Source organism: Typopeltis vanoorti, chromosome 3, assembly GCF_054136105.1.
Source record: "Typopeltis vanoorti isolate ZY-2024b chromosome 3, IOZ_Tvanoo_1.0, whole genome shotgun sequence".
NCBI lineage: Eukaryota > Metazoa > Arthropoda > Arachnida > Uropygi > Thelyphonidae > Typopeltis > Typopeltis vanoorti.
Genome location: NC_143551.1, coordinates 84,819,520 through 84,840,135, shown reverse-complemented (window position 1 = coordinate 84,840,135; position 20,616 = coordinate 84,819,520). Strand labels below are relative to the sequence as shown.

Genomic DNA, 20,616 nt, shown 5'->3' with positions numbered 1-20,616 from the left:
CCTTTAATATGCAGCAGTATAGGGTGGCTTGTTTGTAAATAAAGTAATTAATGATTAAAAAACTCATTTATCATTATATCTCTGTCGTTAAAAGAATTTTAATATCTCTGAAAGTTAGTAATTTTTAGTGCCAATTATTTATACAAAATATTTGTATGGGACTATTACTTGCTATTACAAGTTGGTGATATATGCTCTTAATAAATAATATATGGGTATATGCAATAAGGTAGATAGTTTATAAAAGCTGTCTTACTTAAACTCTTGATACCACTGTCTAAGATCTGTTTGTAATTTTTCCTTTATTGAAGGCCCTTTGTCTTTTAAAAGCTTTCCTCGTATTTTTATAAGAGCCTCTTCGTATTCTTTTACATGCTGTACTTGTATAGGATGCTGTTTCTTTTCAAGCTCAGTAAGTTTATTCTTCATAGAAACCTCTTCTGATGGAATAGGCAATATCTAACAAATCACAAAATACTGAAGATTTCAGAATACATGTTATAGGGCACTAAAATTACCAAAATAAAAAAATGAAAAATTAACAACAATATCAATAATAAAACATCTCCATGATGAGGTGTAGTTTTTTTTTTTTTTTTGATAGAATTTCTGTATAAAACTCGCTTTTTTTTAAACAATCTCAATGAGGCAATTTTACAGAAAACTTTCACAAAAGTAATGCTATATTGTAAATATTTAAAGCAATTAAACACAATTTAAGTTTTAAAATTCTATTTATTATTGGAATGAACTGTTTTTTTTTTGCCTAGTGAAGACATCTATGTAATCATGGCAATACTATGATTTTATAATTATAGCATGATCTTCAACTGTGACAATCAGTATCTTTTCATAAATTGCTGAAGTTTAATGTTTACTACATGTAGCCCTCATTTCCACTCTAAGCCACACCCCTTTAATGTAGCCATTATGCATGCTAAAGCCATGTGCCTTTGTTAATTTACTGAATGCATGGCTTGCCTGAGGGGGTGTGACTTTACTAAGTTTGCTATCATGATGGCAAAGGGAAGTGAAATGCAAAGTTTTGCAAGTGAAGTATATTAATAACACCAGGATGCCATCGATTGTGATGTAATAAAGTTAAATTTATATCTCAGATATATTTGTGATGTGTAATTTAATGGGATGATTAAATACAGATCATTTAAGATGAACCATTTGTTCAGATGTTAGTCGATTGGTAGAGCCTCTGTTACTAATGGCTCAGTTAAGTAAGTTTGAGCGCGGTTAGTAGTTGGAAGGGGTCAATCGTTCGATGCTGTTAGCACACTCTCACTCGATGAGTCTTTGGACTCCCTGGAGGTGTCAAATAATAATAATAATTTATTTTTATCCCTTCCCAGTTGATGTGAAGATTATAGACTTCATTGAAGTCTATAATCTTCACATTATAGACTTACTGTTTACTGTCACTACTGTTGAAGTGACAGTAAATTTGAAGATTACCCCTTAGTTCTTGTACTTCTTAATTATTATCCCCATTGTTTGCTGAAAAAAAAAAAGTTTGCGTGCTGCCAATTTTCCTATTTAGATAATAGATGATTTTTATTGTGAATTTTTTTAACACAATCACCCTATGTTTCGTAACGCTGAAGCATAAAAGTCATTTTATTTTCCAGAGTTTAGTTCCCGTTTAATCTAACTATTGATGGTATTAACCATATAGGATCCTTCCAAAAATTTGCATGAGTGGGTTACCATGACTGGGGAGGAGGGGGAGAATATTAAGAGAAAAGCATAGCATGCACGTATTCCTTGTGTTTCAATTACGGGAAGCAAGATAAAATTTCAGTTGAAGTGTTTTTTTTTGTACCATATACTAGTCTTTATACCATAAAAAATCTTAGAATGGTTACATCTTACTGTTCTTTTTTAATACAAATGTCCCACTATTTTGTATGTGTAGTAGTGCTAAAAAAAAACGTGCATTCCAGATAAATTAGCCTGGCAATCGCATCAATAATTTGAAGTTGATTGTTCTGTCAGTGGATGGACTGTGGAGCTTGGAGTCAGATACTTAAGACCTTGGTGACTGTTGAAGTAGCTGGTGTTCATTAGGAACTCTCCTTTCCATAACTGTTTATCATCTCAACAATGTAATAGTTTACACTGAAGATTAACTCACTGCAAAAACAGGCATCTGATTTTGTGATGGTGTACAATGTATGTGTGTTTGAGGATGAAGTCAGTTTTTTGCTTCAAAATCAAGTTAGAACATTTTTTGTTTATTTTGGATAAGTCAAAGTGATCTAACTTACAGTTTCATTGATGCTATTATCATAACCAAACCATGAAGTCTGCATTGGGAGGGTAAGGATGTGTGTGTGTGTGTGTGTGTGGGAAGACAGTAAGCTCAGTGAAAATACACAAATGGTAACAAATGTTGTGGAGAAGTAAAAGTCGTAATGTCATCAAAGAAAATCTGTTTAAAATCATGAACATATGCAGCATGATTTAGATATTATAATGATCAGAATATCATCTTTTTTTTGACTTGATACTATCTAATCACTTTACAACAGCAGAAAAAGGTAAGAAATATCAGCAATGATAGAGTATTGCTGTTTAACATTGAATTTGTAGTACTGCTCTATAATCACTTCTCCCAGCTGTCAAATTTATTAATATTCTTGTACTTTTTTCCATGAGGAGAAAATTATGCTCTGATGAATGTAAATACTAATTAAATATAAGGAGCCTGCACAGTTCAGTGGAAGTGGTGTTTACACTCCTTACTACTATACTGTCTAAAAAAAGAACATTGTGAGTTCGATTCTAGTCGCTGACTAGAGAGGAGCTTTTTGTGATCCTTGGTAGCATAGTGGTTAGTATCCCCACCAGTCACGTGGGAGACCAGGTTTCGATTCCCTGCTGGGGGGGAATGATTTTATTTGCCAGCATGGTTGGCCGAGTGCTTAGCATATCCACTCCCCAGCCAAAAGGCTGTGGGTTTGAATCCCACTGTGGGCATGGATGTTTGTGATTGTCTGTGAAAATACTAGTGGTGGTGGTGGCAGTCGGCAATAGATGGCATTGGTGTAGATGATGAAGGTAGTCGCAGTTTGTTGTAGTTGGTGGAGACAGAGTTATAGAGTAGATGCCCTCCCTCAATGAGTCTTTGGACTCCCTGGAGGTGTCATATAATAATAATAATAATAATAATAACAATGCAGTTATCCTCTGAGGTGTATTGGCAACTTTTGCTATGTGACCTTTGAACTTCAAATTCCTATCAACCATTATGCCAAGATCCTTAGCCTCATCGGTTTCTTGTAGAATAACTCTACTGATATGCACAGTTGTGCCAGCAGTGGATGGCCAAAGTGGTTAGCATATCCACATTCCAGTCAAAAGGTTGTGGGTTCGAATCCACATTTGTGATTGTCTGTGAAAATAGTGGTGGTGGTGGTGGATGGCAGTAGATGGCATTGGTGTAGATCGTCGCCAAACTTCATCGACCATCAACCCCCCCCCCCCCCTTCAAGAGTTTCTTGACTTTTTATCGACCCCTCTATTTTACTATCACGTAATTATAATAGGACAAGCAAAAAAAGATGTATGTGAGTTTTTAGATTGTTTATTTTATAGTTACAGTGTTTATTGTATGTATGATATAGTATATATTATTATATTGGCTTAACGTCAAAGGGATACGTTTTTGTTTTTGACGTCCTTCTTAACATTACATATTTGATAGGAGGGATAAATAATATATAAAATATAAAATTTAATTTAGATAACAAAATAACAATAATACAATCTTCCTTATAAATATATATATATATATATATATGAAAATAAGACTTTTATTAACTTAGTATACAATTTACTAATGTTGTCAACGTGAAGGGTGTGCTTCATGACTCCTGACAAGATTAGCAATGTTGGGTTCAAAATTAGTAAGTTTCAGCCTTAAATTGCCATGGAATTCTATATCTAGCTTATTTCTTTGTTTTGTTAAAATGGAATTAACATGGCTGAAACCAGCTTCAACCATGAACGAGCTTGGAAATGCAAGCAAAAAAGGGGAGTACCACTTCAGAAAGTTTTGGATATTTTCTACAACATTTATATTTGTCCAAAAGTAACTTAAAGTCCTATTTTTAAAAAGCGTTTTAGCTTCAAGATCAACTGAAAATTCAATAAGTTCATCTTATAAGTTACATTCAATATTTTTAATATCTGCAGAAAATGGAGTGATCACCCAATCTGGAATGTGCATGTTTTCAAATTTTCCTATTTTCATGACCTTGCTCCATCTTACAGGTCCTATTCATGTCACTGTTCCTACGATTCACTCTTAATTGCATTGTCATTCAGGATGGAGGTAATCCAAGTTAACTGAATTAAATATTACCCGTACAATGATGTTTTATATTTTTCAATCGACCCTCCAATCGATCCCTCAGCCTGAATCGACCCCTAACAATGTTATATCAACCACTTTGGCGACCACTGGTGTAGATGATGAAAGAAGTTGCGATTCATTGTAGTTGGTGGAGACAGAGTTGTAGAATAGATGCCCTCCCTCAATGAGTCTTTGGATTACCTGGAGGTGTCATATAACAATAATAATAATAAATGTTTAAAACAACTGCAAAATGCATGCTTGCTTTTTTTTTTTTTTGTCTGTTGTTAATGCGATTCCCAACCATGAAAGATTTTTATAAACCTATAATACATTCATGTTGTGGTTGGCTAAGGATGGATTTTTTCTTATTTTTTAAATTATATATATATATGGTGGTGGAGGTATTACTCGTGATAAGAGATGAATTGTGTGCACTTTGGACAGAGAATCTCATTGGAAATAACACTAATGGCTTTGAGAGTATATGATGTAAGATGGATATTTATAGGATGAGATATTTAGTGGGATCTTACTACAGACGAGGGAATAGAAATGGTGATGAGCAGGAAATGTTTAGGCAAATTAGTTTGGCAAATAAAAAGCAAGTGATCATTATGGGGGAACTTCAACTATAGTGATATAAACTGGGCAGAGGAGACAGCATGCAATAATAAGGGAACTGAATTTTTGGATTTGTTGAGGGACAACTGTCTTAGGCAGCATGTAGTAGAGGAAATATGAGGAATGGAGAGCTCTGGATTTGGTCACTGGATCTGATTGTGACTGAGATTGCATACTTGCCCATTGATGGGGAGAGTGACTATGCAGTCCTGACTTAGAGAATGAATACACATGGGAGAAATATCAAAACAGAAGGAAGTTATGTGGAATTATAAGGCAGGTGATCAGTGGTGCACCCAGGGAGGGGGGACAAGGGGCCCTGCCCCCGTCCCAAATAAAAAAGAAAAAGGAAAAACACTAGAAAATTTTCCAAAAATCTTTTTCTAATTAAAACGATTTCTTTTTATTTATATTGTGTCGTGTCTTCTATTTCTATACTACTTATGAATTAGCCGTCACATAAGGTGGGAATACCCTATAGCTCTCGGGAATCATGGCCGCTGTTGAACGCAAGGCGAACGAAGCATTGCTCCATTGGACCAAGTGCTACTTCGTTTGCCCGAGCCGGGCCAAAGGAGATCATGGGTATCGTGTATTGGTGATCACTGCAGATGCTCAGTCATAGCTCGTATGCAATGCATAGTGTGTATTCTCAAATTGTATACTTAACTCGCCCTCATCCCCAAGATTAAATCTTGAGTGCTCGGCCCCCTCCAAGATTAAATCCTGAGTGCACCACTGCAGGTGATTATCATAGACTTAGAAACCAGCCTGCAGTGGTGCAATGGATGAAAGAATTTAAAGAAGTTGTAAGTGCATGAGAGATAATTAAGAAAAAATTGTTGACAGCAATGACAGATTACATCAAGTGAGCAAGATTAAGCAATTTTTTTATTCTGCAATTCTTATTTTATTCAAATGAATAAAAGAAGAATTGCAGAATAAAAAAAAAAAGCGATTATGGAGGGCAAATAAAGAGAGAGGTACTGAATAGCTGCATGAGAAATATAAAGCTCAGGATAGGAAAGTGACTAGTATAAGGAGAGAAAAATTAGAATATGAGAGAAGACTGGCACTGCTGTTATAATGTTCTGTATTTCTCTTATGTATTTCTCAACCCTGCTTTATCTTTGTTTCCCTGCACTTAAACTTCATGAACTAGTCGTGAATGCTTGGCTTCCTTAACTATCGACTGCTGCCATTTATTTATTTCTATTAGATCTTATTTCTCATGCTCTATGACTTGACTTGACTTATTGCTCTTTACACCTATAAGGTGCATGAGGCCACGAGTTTAGTGTGCAATCCTCTTCAGTCCAGTGCTGCTTCTCTTGCTCTTCCCAAGCTTGATCATCCTAGTTTGTTTCATTGTTTGATTACCATCTGGTGCCATGTCATTTTGGGTCTTCCCCTCTTCCTTTTACCATCAAGAGCCCATGTCAATGCTATTCTTGTGTGTTCTGATGTTGGCATTCTCAATACATGGCCTATCCATGTCCATCTGTGTTTCTTTAACTCTATTGTAATGAGTTTAGTTTTGGTTTTGTTGTAAATTTCAATATTTGAGATTTTATTTGACCAGTAAATTTTGAGAATTCTGTCAAGACATTTTGTTTGGAAGGCATCGATTTTATTTTCTTGTTGTTTGATTAATTTCCATGATTCACTTCCATAAAGTAATACATATTTAACAGTTGACTTAAAAATTTGCACCTTTAAGTTTGTTTTTATATTGGATGATTTCCAAATTTTCTGTAAAGTTTTAAATGTGTAGCAAGATTTTTTTATTCTTATTTCAATGTCTTCGTTGGTACCACCTTCCATGTTGACAGTTGCTCCGAGGTAATTAAACGTGTTTGTCATTTCTACTTGATTTCCATTTATAAAGATTGGGTCATTCTTTTTACTGTTGATTTTTAATATTTTGGTTTTCTTCTCATTGATGTGTAAGCCTATTTGTTTAGCAGTTTCCTTTAACTTTGCTGTCTTAATTTTCATGTCTTCGAATCTAAATGATAGTAGTACAATGTCATCAGCATAGTCCAAATCTTCTAATGTGGTGTCAATGTTCCCTCTTATTCCAGTTTTCAGGTTTTTCAGGGCATGCTGCATTATCCAATCTATGATAATGATGAAAAGTGTTCCAGATGTGACACAACCTTGCTTTGATGTAAAAACTTTCAGAAGCTGTTCCATTTAATAGAATTTATCCTTTATTTCCATCATACAAATCTTTTATAATATTTATTATTTTGTCAGGAAATCCATAAATTTTCAGGATTTGCCATAGGCATTCTCTGTCTATGCTGTCGAAAGCTTTGGCAAAATCAATAAAATTGAGATACATAGTTGAATTTAGTTCAGCACTCTGTTCAATTATGTTTCTAAGAATAAAAATTTGATTCATAGTGCTTCTTCCATTTCTAAAGCCTGCTTGTTCTATTCTCAGTGCTATTTTTTTATTATACTTATTATGATTCTAGTGAAGATCTTTGATGCTACTGACAACAGGCTGATTCCTCTCCAATCAGTGCATTCTGTAAGATCAACGTTTTTTGGAATTTTGACTATTTGTGATTCTTTCCAGGTACTCAGAACCTTCTGAGATGCCAATATGATGTTAAATAGTTTATACAGTATAGTTGCTGATGTTTTAAAGTCAGCTTTGAGCAATTTAGCACAAATGTTATCATTTCCACTTGCTTTTCTATTCTTTTGGATCTTGATTGTTTCCATGATTTCTTTCACTGTTATCTCTCTCTTTCATGCTTACATGAAATTCGAACTGATTTAGTATCTTTTCGAAAGGGGATTCGATATTTGAATTTATAGAGTCGTGTTTAACATTTAATAATTCTTCAAAGTACTCTTTTCATCTTTGTTGGACTTCTTACTCTTGAGTTAATAGTTGACCATTTTTATCTTTAACCACATATTCATTTATCAGATAGGTTCCTCCAAGTTGTCTTATAATGTTATAAACTTCTCCAAGATTTCTGGTATCATTTGCTCATTGAGCATCCTCAGCCAATAGCTGATAGTAGTTTCTCTTGTCATTTCTGGCAGAGTGCTTATGTACTTCTTGGTATTGCTTCTGATATTCTCCACGTAATCTTTCTGATTTGAAATTGTTTATTTTCTCTTTTATCTTCTTCCTTTCTTCAATTAGTTTTAATGGATTTCCTGAAATCCATTCTTTGTGTGACTTCCCACTTGTCACTCCTAAAATATTTTCTGCAGTTTTATTGAAGACTTCTTTACTCTTTTCCCAGTTGGCTTCAATCTTAATTTCCTCATCCTTTTCATTTGATTCCTCCAAAACTGAGAATTTATTCTTCAGTTCATTGGTAAATTTCTCTTTTATTTTCTTTTCCTTCAGTTTGTTAATGTTATATTTAATTTTCTTATTCTTTCTTAGTTTTGAATTTCTTGCTGGCTTTTAATTTAACTTTTGCAGTTAGCAGAAAATGGTCTGAAGTACTCCTCTTTTAACCCTTACATCTTGTAATGTCCTCTTAAAAGTATTACATATAGCAATGTGATCAATCTGGTATTTTGTTTTTCTATCGGGGGGAGATCCATGTTATTTTGCGAATTTCCTTATGTTTGAAGATACTACCTCCTATGATAAAGTTATTTAATTCACAGAAGGATGTAAAAAGTTCTCCATTTTCATATTGTTCCCCACTTGCTTCGTTTCCTATAGCACGTTCATCTTCCATCTTTCTTTTCTCTACTTTAGAATTCATGTCTCCCATCAAAATTAACAAGTTGTGTTTAGGGACTTTATCAATCACTTTTTGGAGATGATCATAGAATTGTGCTTTCTCCATTTCTTCGACATCATTTGTGGGTGTATATGCACCCTCTGTCCAAAAAAGAAACTGAACTTTTCGAAAATAGAAGAAACTAGTGGCGCCACCTGTTGTATCTTTTTGTTGTCGAAAGCGGCAACCTTCAATAGTGTTGTGTCAACTGTTAATAACATTTGTTTCATTAGAAGCCGAGTTATAGTGCCAAGAGTGACAGTGTGTTTTGACGAACGGTCAGAAAATGAGTTTCAAACAGAGAGCTGTGATTGACTTTTGTGTCAAACTTGGTAAAAGTTTTACAGAAACGCATCAAATACTTCAAAAAGCATATGGTGATGAATGCTTATCCCGTACTCAAGTTTACGAGTAGTTTAGTTTCTTCATCTTTTTTTCATTTTTGCATCAAAGCTAATCACTGATTAGCTTTAATGCAAAAGCAATTTCAAAGTGGTCGTGAGACACATGAGGATGATGAAAAGCTGGGCCATCCAAAAACTGGGCTGCACAAAGTTAACATCCAAAAAATGGGTGATTTCATCAAAGAAAACCCGAAATCGTCCATGAGATTGATTGAAGATGAATTGGGGATTCCAAAATCAACTGTGCACAACATTTTGACTGAGATGTTGAAAGTTTATTTTTCACTTGGTTAGAGTATAATAAATTTAGTTTAATCCTTTACCACCTTACCCCAGTCCTGAAGATACTTTCAGGTGCAACTTGGATAAAGGATTAAACTAAATTTATTATACTCTAACCAAGTGAAAAATAAACTTTCAACATCTTTCTCTAAATCCAGAGTAATTTATTAAAAAAAGGGTGGCACACCATTTGGTAACTCCTATAGGTAGAGATGACCTGCTAATGCTTCTGCCTGGTATCTCCACTTGGGCCTGGCTCCCACTGAAGAGACCTCAATAAAGGTCGAAACTAGTCTGGGTTGTGGCCCTTCCCTTAATGCATAACATTAGACATATCCGCAAGGAGATGTGTTTTGCATTATGGGAGATACTGAGATAGGAGTGATGTTAGCTTGCTCCACCTTTGCAACAAGTTGCCTGGTGTTGTATCACTTTACCCCAGTCCTGAAGATACTTTCAGGCACAAACTTTGTTTGCTCACACTTGGATAAAGGATTAAACTAAATTTATTATATTTTGACTGAGAGTTTGGGCCTTCATAAATTGAATTCGTCATTTGTTCCCACAAGTTGACCGACGACCAAAAAAATGTATCGAATTGAACACTGCAAGAACCTCATTAAAACTTCTCGTAAGTACTTTAACTTGCTTGAAAAGATCGTTACTAGTGATGAAATGTGGTGTTTTGATTATAGGCCTGAGAAAAAAGTGCCAGAGTAATGAGTGGAGACCACTAGAAGAGGGGCATCATGAAATTCATGAAAAAAAGTCGCTTGGAGAAAAGACAAAAGTAAAGACAATGCTGATTTGTTTCTATGATTCCAAGGGCATCATCCACAAAGAATTCATTCTGCCTGGCCAAATGGTCAATGGTGAGTATTATCTTGAAGTTTGATAGTGAAAATTCGTTACGTACGACATGTATATCGTGATGCAGGCAGCTGGTCACTTTTGTACAATAACGAACCATCTCATTTTGAACATTGTCAGACAGTTTTGTGAGACAGAAAACCAAGTTTGTGTGTTGGATCACTCGCCGTATTCACCTGATTTAGCACCTGTGACTTCTTTCTCCCCCCCCCCCCCCCCGACTTCATTTGTCAATGAAAGCAATACGACACCATTGAAAATGTTCAAGTGGCAGTAACCATGACCCTCAACAGTATTCCTAGAACCGATATAAAAAACTCATTTAACGAATTAATTGACCATGCCAAACGCTGTATCGAAGCTGAGGGAGGGTATATTGATTGAAATAAATGATTTGAATAATTATAATTGACATGTGTTTTATTTTCTATCAAAAGTTCGGTTTCTTTTTGGACAGAGGGTGTACTTTGTACTTGTACGATAGTCAATTTCATGAACCTGGGGAAAAATATAGCTTTAATTATTTGGTTATTTATTGGGTTCCATTCCATCAGACTTTTCCTTTCATCGTCTCCAGAATACAATATGCAATATTTGTCAGTCCTTATCTCAACAAAACCTGTCCATCTTGTTTCAGTAATTCCCAAGATATCAAGACCATATTTACTGATCTTGTTGACTATCTGCCTAGTTTTTCCAATTTGGTACATTGTGTGAATGTTCCACGTTCAGATTTTAAGTTTAATTTTAGGGTGAGTGATTAGCTGAGGATGGATGATTAGCCCATCGCTCAACCTTCCTCTTTTAACTGGACTTAGAACTGGCACAGGGATGAGCATAAGCTCCACCTACAGAGTTTCAGGCTCTATAGCCTAACAACTGCACCAGCTGTTAGGCTATAGAGACTATATATTGAATGCAAGATTATAAGATTTTAAACTAAAGACAAAACAGATATTGTTAGCATTCCCCGCTTATGTTGATCTTTACTGTTAATAGTCATGGCTTGATTGTTGATCACCTAAACTTTATCTTATTCAGGTTCAAAAATTTCAGGATAGTGCATTGATAGAATCAGTCCAATTTGTTGTTCACAAACCATTTAATTAAATCAAAAAGGAATATTTACAGTCTAATCCACATTACCACGCACGCACGCACGCACGCACGCACGCACGCACGCACGCACGCACGCACACACACACACACACACACACACACACACACACACATACACACACACACACACACACACACACACACACACACACACACACACACACACACACACACACACACACACACACACACACACACACACACACAAAGTTAAAGAGGCAGTGAAGGAAAAGAAGAAAGCATACCAAAAGTTCCTGGCAAATAAGTCAGCTTTTACTCTTACAGAATACAGAGACAAATGCAAGAAAGCTAAACAGTTTGTAAAACTAGCTAAACAAAATTCATGGGAGGACTTTGGCAAGAATATAGAAAATAAATATCAAGAAGGTGGCAAAATATTCTGGAGGTTGTTGAAGAAGCTTAGAAATGGAGGAAAGAGTGCTGTAAAAGGAGTTAGAGATGATAAAGGTGACATGAAAACAGGAGAAAAAGATATCCTTGAAGTATGGAGTAATTACTTTGAAAAACTGCTAAATGAAACAGCAGTGATGACAACACTGCGATAAAAAACACTGACCAGGCATGCAGTCAGGAATACATATCCATACTTGAAGTAGAAAAAGCCATCAAAGGCTTGAAATGTGGAAAGGCAGCAGGAGTAGATGATATTCGACCAGAAATGCTGAAGTATGGTGGTATAAAAGTCTTACAGTGGCTGCACTGCATAGTTTAGAAAGCCTGGACAGAGGGACGAATTCCCGATGATTGGAGTAGAGCTCTCATAGTACCCATATATAAAAAGGGAAATAAAACTGAATGTGAGAATTACAAAGGTATTTCCCTACTGAGTGTTCCTGGCAAGATCTATGCAAGTATACTTGAGAAACGGTTGAGAAGAATTGTGGAAGAAAAGCTTGGTGAAGAACAAGCTGGATTCAGGCCAAATAGAGGCTGTCAGGATCAGATCTTCACTTTACGACAAATAGTCGAGAAAGCATGGGAATATAACAAAGATCTGTATTTAAGTTTTGTCGATCTGGAAAAGGCATATGACAAGGTGCCAAGAGAGAAGCTATTCAATACGCTGCAGTTATATGGTGTCAATGGGGCATTATATCAAGCAATACTTAGTCTTTATTTGAGTTGTAAGTCAGCAGTTAGAATTGAAGGAAGTACAGGAAGATGATTTAATGTCAAATCTGGTGTGAGACAAGGATGTACATTATCCCCTCTGTTATTCATTATCAATATGGATCACATTATGAAGGAATGTGGTATTAAACCTGATATCAAAATTGGAGATGTTAATGTCAGCTCTTTGCTTTATGAGGATGATGTTATACTTCTAAATAAATCCGCTACAAGTCTGCAAGATTCTCTGACTAAATTGAACAGCTGTTGTAATAGATATGGTATGAAAGTCAGCAATAAAAAGACAAAGACAATGAAAATAGGCAGAATCATTGAAAATGTCAACTGTGTTGTGAATGGAGAACCTGTGGAACAAGTAAAACATTTCAGCTATTTAGGCACGATTTTTAGTGAAGATGGTAAATTAAATATAGAAATAGACAACAGAATCAGCAAAGCTGCTATGGTGGGAAGTCAATTGAATAAATTCATATGGAGAAAGAGAGAAATTAGTTGGAACACTAAATTAGCTGTATACAAGACAGTGTTCAAACCAGTTTCAACTTATGGATCTGAGAGCTGGGTCAGAAGTAAAACACTTGAACAAAGACTAGAGACTGCAGACATGAGAGTCCTGAGAAAGATTATAGGCGTGAACAGATGGCATCAATGGCAGTATCATATTAAAACCGAGGATATTAGGAAAGAACTTGGCATTGTCAGCATCCAGGAATGCGTTAGCAGAGCTAATCTCAGGTGGTATGGTCACTTAAATAGAATGGGAGAGGAAAGATTAGCAAAACAAGTGTTCTCTGCCAGGTTGGCAGGAAAACGACCCAGAGGAAGACCAAGATATAGGTGGAATGATACGGTACAAAGTGCCTTAGACCAGTGCTTCCCAAACTTCTAGATGTCAGGGCCCCCTTTGCAAAAATTAAAATATTTCACGGCCACCCTAGAAAAAAAATCGTAATAGAGAGATATATTATTATAATATTTATTGTATTTATATTCAATACAAAATATGACAGCGAATATTGCAAAAATCAAATGCAAATATTACATTTTTTGCCTCTTACCGTTTGGTTCTGAAGACAATGCGGGCTGTTCTGGTAAAATATGAAATACTGTTCTTTTTTTTTTTTTTTTTTTTTTTTTTGAGTCTGTTTCTGCTTCTTCTGATTGTTCGCAGGAATTTTTTTTATTTTTTATCAGCCACTTATCCATCTCAGGGTTAAATTTTTTAACGTAGAATCGATCAAATAATATCACCACTTACCGATACTGGCACACCACAGACTGATAACATGAAATTAGTGAATATTACCTGAATAAGGGAATCCCCGGACCAGGAACATTTTTCTCTTTTGTAACTTTTCTCCCTTTACGGTAATTAAGCCTAACACGAAACAGACAGCAAAGGCAGGTTATTAAAACGTGCATATGATTGGTGCAGTATTAACAAAAGATCGCGCAACCGAAAGATAAAAGCATAGCTGACAATTGAGTTGAAATGCTAACTCTCTTCAACCGAATTCCATATGTGAAACTGCCATAACATTCATTATATATATATATATATATATATTACTTAGTTTTAACACTTTTACGAATTTTAACACGTTCCTTGAATTTTATTGCTGCCTTGCGAAATCGAACTCACACACATCTAATTAATAAGAATAGTTTTTAGTTAGACTCTGTGTTTGTCCATGCAACATATAGTTTTGTTTCAGTCTATACAGCATAGTTTCTGTATGAGGGGACATCATCATCATCATCATCATCATCATCATCAAATTCCTGCCATGTACCCTCAAGGGGTGTACAGGATATGATAGTACTACATGAAAAAAAAAAAAATTACATCATTATTAATTTCCTGTCTACAATTTTCCTCCAAATCAGCCTGTTACTTGTCATCACTCCAACATTATCAAATCTTATATTTCTATCGTCTAAGGCACTTTGTACCGTATCAATCCACTTATATCTTGGTCTTCCTCTGGGTCGTTTTGCTGCCAACCTGGCAGAGAACACTTGTTTTGCTAATCTTTCCTCGCCCATTCTGTTTAAGTGACCATACCACCTGAGATTAGCTCTGCTAACGCATTCCTGGATGCTGACAATGCCAAGTTCTTTCCTAATATCCTCGGTTTTAATATGATACTGCCATTGATGCCATCTGTTCACGCCTATAATCTTTCTCAGGACTCTCATGTCTGCAGTCTCTAGTCTTTGTTCAAGTGTTTTACTTCTGACCCAGCTCTCAGATCCATAAGTTGAAACTGGTTTGAACACTGTCTTGTATACAGCTAATTTAGTGTTCCAACTAATTTCTCTCTTTCTCCATATGAATTTATTCAATTGACTTCCCACCATACCAGCTTTGCTGATTCTGTTGTCTATTTCTATATTTAATTTACCATCTTCAGTAAAAATCGTGCCTAAATAGCTGAAATGTTTTACTTGTTCCACAGGTTCTCCATTCACAACACAGTTGACATTTTCAATGATTCTGCCTATTTTCATTGTCTTTGTCTTTTTATTGCTGACTTTCATACCATATCTATTACAACAGCTGTTCAATTTAGTCAGAGAATCTTGCAGACTTGTAGCGGATTTATTTAGAAGTATAACATCATCTGCATAAAGCAAAGAGCTGACATTAACATCTCCAATTTTGATATCATGTTTAATACCACTTTCCTTCATAATCTGATCCATATAGATAATGAATAACAGAGGGGATAATGTACATCCTTGTCTCACACCAGATTTAACATTAAACCATCTTCCCGTACTTCCTTCAATTCTAACTGCTGACTTACAACTCAAATAAAGACTAAGTATTGCTTGATATAATGCCCCATTGACACCATATAACTGCAGTGTATTGAATAGCTTCTCTCTTGGTACCTTGTCATATGCCTTTTCCAGATCGACAAAACTTAAATACAGATCTTTGTTATATTCCCATGCTTTCTCGACTATTTGTCGTAAAGTGAAGATCTGATCCTGACAGCCTCTATTTGGCCTGAATCCAGCTTGTTCTTCACCAAGCTTTTCTTCCACAATTCTTCTCAACCGTTTCTCAAGTATACTTGCATAGATCTTGGCAGGAACACTCAGTAGGGAAATACCTCTGTAATTCTCACATTCAGTTTTATTTCCCTTTTTATATATGGGTACTATGAGAGCTCTACTCCAATCATCAGGAATTCGTCCCTCTGTCCAGGCTTTCTGAACTATCCAGTGCAGCCACTGTAAGACTCTTATACCACCATACTTCAGCATTTCTGGTCGAATATCATCTACTCCTGCTGCCTTTCCACATTTCAAGCCTTTGATGGCTTTTTCTACTTCAAGTATGGATATGTATTCCTGACTGCATGCCTGGTCAATGTCTTTTACCACTGTGCTGATATCACTGCTTGTTTCATTTAGCAGTTTTTCAAAGTAATTACTCCATACTTCAAGGATATCTTTTTCTCCCGTTTTCATGTCACCTTTATCATCTCTAATTCCTTTTATAGCACTCTTTCCTCCATTCTTAAGCTTCTTCAACAACCTCCAGAATATTTTGCCACCTTCTTGATATTTATTTTCTATATTCTTGCCAAAGTCCTCCCATGACTTTTGTTTAGCTAGTTTTACACAGTGTTTAGCATTCTTGCATTTGTCTCTATATTCTCTAAGAGCACAAGCTGACTTATTTGACAGGCACTTTTGGTATGCTTTCTTCTTTTCCTTCACTGCCTCTTTAACTTCCTGTGTCCACCAGGGAGTTCTGATTTTTTTTATCCTTACAGACAACCTCACCACATGCCTCTCTGGCAGAATCAATCAATGTTTTCTTCAGAGTTTGCCACTGAATCTCCACGGTTTGATTCCTGTTCTCAAACTCTTTCATTTTATCTTCTATAATCTTTGTGTGTTTTAGTCTACAGCTCACATCTGAGAGCTGCTCAACTTTTATTTGCTTTAAAACTTTCTTACACGTTATTCTTTTCAATATGAAATTCAATTTTATCCTGCTCAAGACTAAATAGTGATCACTTCCAATTTCAAATCCTCTGTACATGCTGGTGTCCTGCACCAGGGAGAAAACATCACTGTCAACAATAACATAGTCAATGAGACTTTTCTTGTTCCTTGCCTCTTCTCTCCATGTGAATTTGTGCACATTTTTATGTTGGAACATGGTGTTAGTAATAACCAGTCCATGTCCTGAGCAGAAATCCAACAGATATTTGCCATTTTTATTAGCTTTGCACTTTTCTCCAAATTTTCCCAAAGTATTTTTGTATGTCTCACAATCATTTCCTACTCTGCTATTTAGATCCCCAACAAGGACCAACTTTTCATTTTTCATTGTGTCAGTTGCTTTTTTCTAAAGCCTCAAAAAATTCCTCCACTTCTACCTTAGTAGAACCTTCTGTGGGACCATAGGCACAAATAAGTCTCATTGTCCAGTTCCCCATTCTCATATTTGCCCACATTACTCTACTTGAGACTGACTGCCATTCAAGAAGATTAGCCTCGTATTTTGTGTTGAATACTATGGCTACTCCTTCTTTTCCTTGACTGTCATTGCCTGAATATCACATTTTGTATTTATTGCTCAGAAAGATCTCACCAGTTTTGGTTTTTTTTGTTTCAGTCACCCCTATTATGTCGATCTGGTACTTATCTAATTCCTCAGCTAGCTCCATTTCTTTGCCATTCAGGCTTCTTATGTTGATAGTACTGATCTTCAACTCTGGTGATGTTGAGTTGGGGTTTATTTTCAGATTTGTTCCAGTAGCTGACTTTTCGCTGTTCGCCCTGGTTCCCTGGTGAAAACAACGGGGGCCTTGTTTAACCAGGCGACGCCCCAGCCAGCATGAAATTTTGTCATGTTGTACCATCATTCTATATTTTATATTTTCATGAGGGGACATTCTATATTTACATGAGGGGACATGTGATTCATTAATTAGTGTGTTTTTATCCCAGTTGTCTCTAATTGCACTATTTGTTGAGAAATATATTACACAGTCTGCTCATACCTTATTCAATGGCATAATAAAAGTACTTGTTTTTATTGCCTCTGCAGTATAGTGACTGTTAAGGAGGGTGTGTTGTTTACCACTGCAAGCGAGTTACTATCTCCCCACATGAACTTGTTTAAGCTTTTTTTCATGTGTGAAGTATATGCGAAACTTTTATTGGTAACAGAAAACTAGCTCGGATGACAGTGATAATATAAAACTAGTTTTGATATGTATATAAAGTCAATATCAACAGTCCCTGATTAAGAACGCTTGATGAAAGGGACAGGAAGATTTGGAGCTTCCCTGGAGAGCATTCGAAGTAAATACAATTAACCACTGCTTTGAAAGGAAACATATGAATAAGCAATATTTACTAATATTCATTAAGTGCTGAAATACGCAGGTTTGTGAAACCTGCATTTCACAAACTTGCGTGAACGTGAAAAGTTTGTAAACCAACACCAATGTGTGCATTTTTCCATTAAAATATAAAAAATAACAAAAAAGAAATAATAAAAGTTAAATACGTTTCTTTTAAAATAAAAAAATCTACTTAGTCTTAAAACATTTTAAATTTGTTTTCATTATTTCACGGCCCCCAGTTTGGCAAGCGCTGCCTTAGACGATAGAAATATAAGATCTGATAATGTTGGAGTCTTGACAAGTAACAGACTGATTTGGAGAAAAATTGTAGATAGGAAGTTAGTAATGATGTAATTTTTTCATGTAGTACTGTCATATCCTGTACACCCCTTGAGGGTACATGGCAGGAATTTGATGATGATGATGATGATGATGAAATTCTATCAATTTCAATTCTTCCTGATTCAGACTTAGTTCTATGTTTCTTCTGTTAAAGTTTAATCACAATCTATAATATCCTGCTAGTCAAATATACACACACTGATAATAAAGCATATCTTGAGTAAGCTTAATTCAATATCAGTATACATTATCTTATTGTACCCACAAATAGACACTCTTGATGTACAATCTTGTTCGGAATTATCACATACATAAATACAATTCCCATTCAGCACTGCCTCTTACATGAATTTTTGTTCATGAAGGTGCTCCCTTTTGTCCTTCTTTCCTTCTGCTGGTTTGTTCTTGATTTTCTGCCAAATTTTTTCTTTGTCCAAGTCGTCGATTATTCTATGCCCTTTAGGACCCTTGTGACACTCCTCTTTCGATTACCAACAACAGACCTCATGTGGTAGCAGACCAAGGTAAAAGATTCCGAAACCTAAAACTTATGATGCTTTCTCTTTCAATCTTTCAATTACCAACAATGGATTCATGTGGGGGGGGGGGACCAGGTAAAAGAAGGTTCAGAAGCCTGAGACAAAATCCTTCACGACGTCTCACCTTATATAGGCCTGGACTTCCATTGTGTGCATCTCTTGAAACTTCCATATATGGTCATGTATTGACATCCAACCATGATGATGTCATACTTTGCGCATCTAATTCTTAGAATTCTTCACTATTCTTAGAATTAGACATGAGTTAACAGCATTACATGATGACATCATGCACCACATTATTTTAACAAAAGCTTATGGCTAATTTATTACAAATATAAGATTATTTTAGACAAAATCGGAAATTTCTTTAAGTACAATCTCCTTAGAAAAATATGTAAAAGTGAACATAATAAGTTACATATCATGAGAGATTTTACACTGCAATCCAAGGAAAATCCCAAGGAGTTTATTTGCTGTGTGACGAGTAGAAGGAAATAGTGGACAGATTACTTACTAGAAGAAGCAGAGGAAGCACGGGATCTTGGGGTGATTGTGGATAGAGATTCATAGTTCCATGGAGACATACTGCAAGAGTTGTGAAGACATCTCAGAGAATTATGGCAATGTTGAGGAGAACATCCAAGAGAGATAAAAGTGTGCTGGTTCACACCACATCTGTTGTTGCTGTGCTCAGATCTGGTCACCAGGATTTGAAGGGGATGAAGTGACCTTGCAGAGGGTGCAGAGATGGATAACAAATATGTCAGGACTATACAACGTTGATTATGAGAATAGGCTGGAGGCATGCAGACTGTAGAATTTGGTGGATAGAAAGCAAAGAGGTAGTTCTTGTGAAAACTATACCATCTCTTTAGTGACAAATATAGTATCAGAGAGGATATGAAAGGTCTGTTGTTAGAAGTAAGAAACAAATGTGCGAAAGTAAAAATTGTAGGTTTGCTACCTAGATATGATGACAGTATACTTAGTTAAGAAACAGGGTAATGATAGCAAATGATTTCATGCACAGGCTGTGTAGCAGAAATGAATGTGTTTTTTTTTTCTGTGTGGAGTGTGTTTGATGGCAGAAAATACTTATATAAGAGGAATGATCTGCATTTGAATTTATTTGGCATCAGGAGCCTGGGAAAAATTACTTATTGGAATGAGACCTAATGCAGAGAGTCAGGGGAACTAAATCATCAAGGGCGGAATGGAAAAAAATGTATGTGAAAGTTCAGCTATCATATGCAAATGTGGTAAAGATATGAATGGCTTTGAAAATGGTTATGCATCTGGCAAAGGGATGTAAATATATGCTTTGGGTATGGACCATTTGAGTATGTCTGGAGAGGGAAAACATAAGGTTCTACAGCAAGGTTAAATAGACTGCATATCTAATTATAAGAATAGGTTAGGTGGTAATTTGTTATGTCTATGCAGAAATGTCATGAACATCAGAAACAAAGGGGTTGAGTTCATTGCTTTATTGAATACAATGTAATCAAGATTGTTTGCACTAGTGAAACCTGGCTATCAGAATTGAAATGGTAACTGGGATCGAATGTAATGGGTTTACTATTTTTAAGAATGAGAAAGGAGAGGAGGAGGAGTACTACTAATGATATCAGATAACTTAAGTCCAGTTAGGGTAGAAATGCAAGAAAACAATGTTGGCAACATTATCCCATGTGGCTATGAGTTTGAAGCTATCTAGTGTGAAGTGGAAGGTAACATAATGAAATATATGGTGGGGTGTTCTTACTG

The 20,616-nt window shown here is 35.7% G+C and overlaps 1 protein-coding gene across 1 annotated transcript in view; it reads right to left on the bottom strand.

Annotated features, from left to right (window-relative positions):
- Positions 1–20,616, bottom strand: part of LOC150108342 (dynein regulatory complex subunit 11-like) — a 286,902-nt gene that overhangs the window by 175,357 nt on the left and 90,929 nt on the right. The window contains exon 6 of the mRNA XM_090390448.1: positions 257–459. Within this exon, the coding sequence (XP_090246574.1) occupies positions 257–459 (203 nt within the window). The remainder of the gene's footprint in view (positions 1–256; positions 460–20,616) is intronic.